At 26.3% G+C, this 5,812-nt stretch overlaps 1 protein-coding gene across 1 annotated transcript in view; it reads left to right on the top strand.

Annotated features, from left to right (window-relative positions):
* LOC111638743 (dynein heavy chain 5, axonemal-like) overlaps positions 1 to 5,812 on the top strand; it is an 86,677-nt gene that overhangs the window by 74,615 nt on the left and 6,250 nt on the right. The window contains exons 14-16 of the mRNA XM_023384501.1: positions 155 to 404; positions 874 to 1,115; positions 4,888 to 5,028. Of these exons, the coding sequence (XP_023240269.1) occupies positions 155 to 404; positions 874 to 1,115; positions 4,888 to 5,028 (633 nt within the window). The remainder of the gene's footprint in view (positions 1 to 154; positions 405 to 873; positions 1,116 to 4,887; positions 5,029 to 5,812) is intronic.

The raw sequence follows: 5,812 nt of genomic DNA, 5'->3' as shown, positions 1-5,812 counted from the left end.
GGTCTTCACCCTACACACACTGACACACTTATTTAATTTTAGTTTTTGGTTGCTATGCCTTGACTCTGGTCTGGCATAGTACATAGCCACTGGTAACAACCAAGTATAACCAGTAAATAAATAAATAATAATAATAAAACATTAATATTTTCAGCTATATGAAACTCAACTTGTCCGACATGGAATCATGACATTAGGACCAAGTGGTACAGGAAAAACTATGTGTATACAAGTGTTAATGAGAGCTTTAACAAAACTTGGAAAATTACATAAGGAAATGAGAATGAATCCAAAAGCAATAACAGCTTCACAGATGTTTGGTCGACTTGATGTAGCCACTAATGATTGGACTGATGGAATATTTTCTACACTTTGGAGGAAGTCATTAAAACTTGCAAAGAAAGGTACATAAAAAAGATTAATAAATTATGAATTCTTATCTTATTGAATAATTTCATTGTCTTTAAAATATAAATATCAAAATTCTAGCATTTTACTTTTCACTAATGAATTGGTAGAGAAAGATTTTAATAATTTAATTTAATTAAAATGCATTTTGACCTGTAAGTACTTTGTAGTTTTTAAAGTTAAAAAAGGATTTCATTATCAATTGAAAGAAATTTTAACATTAAAAATTATTTAAATTCAAAGCTACATCAATTATTTTTAGATAATGTACTTTTAAAAATATGTACTACAGCACAACAAAATTTATTCTTTTTTTATAGTTCATTAGTACTTAAATACATAATGTAATAAATTGTTAATAAACTAACAACACTTATGAATAACAATCAAAATAATATTAGAGTTATCACATTTGAAATATTTCAATTTATTAAATAATTTTTCTAATTTAATATATATTTAAAGGTGAACACATTTGGCTTATTCTTGATGGTCCTGTAGATGCTATTTGGATTGAAAATCTTAATTCAGTTCTTGATGATAATAAAATGTTAACTCTTGCAAATGGAGATAGAATTCCAATGTCACCATTATGTAAAATAATATTTGAAACTCATAATGTTGATAATGCTTCACCTGCTACTGTATCTAGAAATGGTATGGTTTTTATGAGTTCTTCAGGACTTGATTGGAAACCATTACTTGAGGTAAACTAAATTACAGTTTTTAATAATCTAATTTGTAAAATAAATACTTTTTTGTATTAAATGATTTAAAGATTTGATATTTTANTTTAGAAAATGTTACCTAAATAACCAACTGCGTTTAAAAATCACTGTTATGACATCACCGGTTATCCTGCGGTTACTTTCCGAAGTAACCGTGTGTGCCGCCAAATTTTTAAACTATTAAAAGTGTACCGTGACGAAAAAAAGGTTTAGAATCACTGGCCTAGCCTAAGACTGAAGGGGAAAAACAAGTCTGGACTAAGACTGTGTAGTTAGTAGCAGTCAAGATGGATTGCTGTGTATCTCTAAACAGTGTTAAATAATAAAGAGACTTAATTTGTGTTCAAGGAGACATAGGTGTTCTTTTTGTTTTATCAACATTTGAGCATGTAAATTTTTTGTCGGTTGTTAATTAATAGACTTTTTTGCAAATATAAAAATTTATTTAAGGAAGGGAGTTTGTTAAATTTTACAAATTTCTTTTAGAAAAAAATTTTAAGTTTTAAGAAGTTTGCACTGAGGATATTTTTAATTTTTGATTTTACATATCTTTGTGAAAGAACTTTTTTCAAAAATAAAATGTTCAAAATTGAAATATTGAATATCACTGTATAACAAATATCTAAAGAAAATTTTAATATTGAGTGCCTCAAAATTATCTCTTAGTTTAATCAAACTTAGGGATAATTTTGAGGCACTCAATTACATTTTTTTTTTAAAAGCAGTTACAAATTTCACATTGATTTATGTCTGTCAAAAAGAAATCTTAAGTCTGGAGCAAGTATAAAAGATTCATTTTTTACAGCTCACAAGATTTCTCAGTAAAAAGTTGGAGACCCTTGCTTTATAACATTTACATCTTTATTGCTATTCTATAATACTGCCATTTGCTATATTGATAAATAAAATTTTTAATTTCTTTTCTGTTTTTATATTAACTTCTCTATGTTTGAATTAAAACATTGTCCATTGTTATGTTTCTTGTTTAGCAGTAGAAATAATAAATGAAGTTTTATAATATTTGCATTTATCATGAACTATAGAGAGTGCTGCATTTTTACAAAATGGCTAATTTATCTGCGTTACTTGTAACTAGTCAACATAAAATTACTCATATATTACTATTGTCCAATTTATTACTATTATAATATAATAATATATTACTATTGTCCTATTGTCCAATATAATAATATATGCTGCTTGTAGCAGTTTATTGAGAAATTTTGTAGAAGGAAAACAATTACTGCTGGTGGGACACATCATTTTATTTGGTATTATTGAAACAAATTCAGTAAGATCATTCTATAGATATTTGTACTGTGTTCAAACATCAGCTTTGACATTTGTTTTGCACAAAATTACTGACATTTTAAACTTTAAGGAAAAATCTTATAAAATTAACTTGTTCATAGTACTTGATTGCTTGTTGTTCTCTCTTTTGGTTGTATGTTCTTTGGAATAAAGCACAAAATTTCTATAGAGAACTTATCATACAGGAACACTTTTTTTAATAGAAAAAGTAGATTTTATTCTCTATACTAAAATCTACTTTTTCTATCAAAAAAAGTGTTTTTGTATGATAAGTTCTAGCAATTTAGTGCTTAATTCCAAAGAATGTAACTTGTTTATGCAAAGCTGGACAATTGGAAAACTTTTTGCTAATTCTTAACAGACGAATCCATTCTTTGTTGGTTACATTTATGAGCTTCTCTGAATTATAATTTTCAAATGATCATCTGTTTTTCATGTGAGAATAGATGAAAACTTATATTGGGCTTCCATAGAGCTTTCAAATTGCTGTTTGGAATGCAACAGAAGGCTTTGCTTTTCCTATTGCTGTTTATCTTGTGACTTTATTAAGCCATGTTACTTATATTTTATTTTAATTCCCTGTTGACATTTTCTTACAGAAAAATCATACTTCTGGCTTTTGTTTCCTTAACCACGATGTGGTTGGTTAACCAATGTGGTTTGATCTGTCTTAAACCAAAGGGGCTGACACTTCATTGGTCAGGGGTTGACTGGCGATTGACAGGAGGGAGATCCAAACAGGAAGAAAAGACACTTTTAGGGGACGAGAGGATCCAAGATTTTTTTTATTACTATTACCAGTCACCTCTTTGAACCTTTCATTCTGTATAATTCTGTTACTCATATTTTTCTCTAAATTTTGGGTCCTATATTTATATTATTTAATTAAGATAATCCTAAGCTAGAAGAAGTTTCTTTTGTTTGTTGGTATGTGAGAGCCATTTTGGTGTATCGTGATGACTGTTCCCAGTCAAATTTGTATATGCTAGTTTGTAAGTGTGAATAATTGTATATTTGGATTTTGGAATTTTTTGAATTTATTAAATTTTTATCAATGCCGAGCGATTTTTTTGGAGTCTGTTATTCATTACTCGGTGATAATCTTTTCTGTTGACAATACACAATAATGATTCAAATAAAATAGTTTTGTTTTTAAACACAGAGTGTGAGCATCTGGCAAAAAATGTGAATGGTGTCAATAGATATTTCAATTTTGTGGTTTTTTCACTTTAATTGATAAAAATGTAAAAATAATTATGATTATTTTTTGTAGAATCAATTGTCATCAGTTGATTATATTTAGAGTATTATTTTCATATTTGTTTTTAATAAAAATAGTATTTTGTTGTTTAAGAACACTAGTTTCATATTCAGTTATATGATTTACTTTACAGAAGTTTTAACATAGAAAATTAATACAAATAAAATATAAATATAGATTATTCATTCAGAAATTCAGAATGTATCTATCATACCTCCTGCAATTGCAACTGATGATAAAACATCATAAAGACAAATGTTGATTTTTATTTTAAAGACAATATGAATAAATTATCAAGAAAAAAATAAAAAACTATTTAGATATATTAAGAAATCTTATATTTAGCATTAGAGTATGAAAGATTATGAAAGAATATGTATTAATTAATGGAGAAGTATCATGATTAAAATTGTTTTATTTACATTTACCTGTAAATCATCAGGTAAATGTAAATAAAACAATTTTAATCTGTGTGACTGATTTTCAGTAATCTTATATACCAGTTTAATAAGTCCTATTAATAGAAATACACACTGTACTGATGATTGAAAAAATACTTTTTTTGGAGTGTTGGATTAAATAGTAATGTAGAAGTAAATTTATTCTGTATAAAAAGAACTCAAAATTTATAATACTACCACTCAAAAACTGGGTATGCTTGAACTAAAGCTACTAAAAAATCTAATATCTAGCAGAGAAGTTCAATAATTTGCCTGATGATTCTTGTTCAACATGAGTAAAAACATTAGCATTTCCAAACTTCTCTGCTGGATATTAGGTTTTTTAACTCAAAATTTATTTGAAAAATATGTTGTCAATAAAATTAATCCATGATATCACTTCTATAAATATTATTTTTCTAAATTTCTTTAAATACAGTATGATTTACTTGGTGCCAAACACTTACTTTGTTCAATATCTTATAATTGCACAGTCAAATCTAAATAATATGTAATAAAAACTGTTAAAATATAACTTGGTTGATTGCTTTAACAAGAAATAATGAACCGTTCTTTTCGTGTTTTATGCTCATCTCTTAATTTTGTATTGAGATATTCTTTATAGTAAGTGTTTAGTCCTGAGTGAATCACCCTGCAGATAATTACTATTTATTGTCATTTCTTTATAACTTATAGTTCAAAATCATTTGTTAATGAAATTTCATTTCATATATTTTAGAGATGGTTAAAGACACGAACCAAACAAGAGCAAGAAGTATTAAATCGTTTATTTCATAAAATATTTGATGAAGCTTGGGATTATGTTCTAACTGGACTTAATCCAAAAATGACTTTCTTACAAGTTAATTACATAAAACAGGTAATAAAAATATTTTTCATAATTAATAATTACAAGTTAAAAATTAATTTTAGAATTTTTTATAATAAATATTAATATGATGTTTTAATTTCTTGACTTACTACATCCTACATTAATGTAGAAGTTTAAAATTCTTCCTCATATAATTAGTTTATATAAATTAATTTTCATATGAAGATGAGATCAAAATAATGAGCTATAGCATGTTTGTGTTTGTATAAAATATAAGGGCGAATTAATTTTAATCTGAGTTTAATTAAACCATATTTTATGCTAATAGTTGAAAAATTGTTATGAAAAATATCAGAGCCGTAACTAGCTATTCCTGTGCCCTGTGCAAGAATTTGCATTTAGGCCCCTTAATTTATTTGGTTTTGGGAAAATAGTAAAACAAATACATTACAATAGATTTTTAATAAGATTTATTTTAATTGAATTTTTCTGGCTTTCATTTCAGCAAATTCATTAATTACACCTTCATAATTAATATTTTTAACGATATTGTATTCTATTGAAATAATAGAAATATTGGATAATCGTTCTTGTCCGATAGTTGATCTTAAATAATTTTTTATTAAGTTTAACTTGCTAAAACTTCTCTCGCACGAAGCAATAGAAACGGAAAGAGTTAGAAATATTCGAAGAGCGACGTTGATATTTGGGTAAGATTCAATTAAACCAAAATCATGAAGAGCCTGTAGAATATTAAGCGGAGATGCAGTTTCTATATTTTGTATAAGAGTCGTTACTTCAAAATTAAAACTTTCAATTTCACTTGTGAATT

Source organism: Centruroides sculpturatus, unplaced genomic scaffold, assembly GCF_000671375.1.
Source record: "Centruroides sculpturatus isolate CEXI.00-Female unplaced genomic scaffold, Cexi_2.0 scaffold1016, whole genome shotgun sequence".
Lineage (NCBI taxonomy): Eukaryota > Metazoa > Arthropoda > Arachnida > Scorpiones > Buthidae > Centruroides > Centruroides sculpturatus.
Note: the sequence above shows the minus strand (reverse complement) of the source record. Positions and strands in the feature narration are given on the sequence as shown.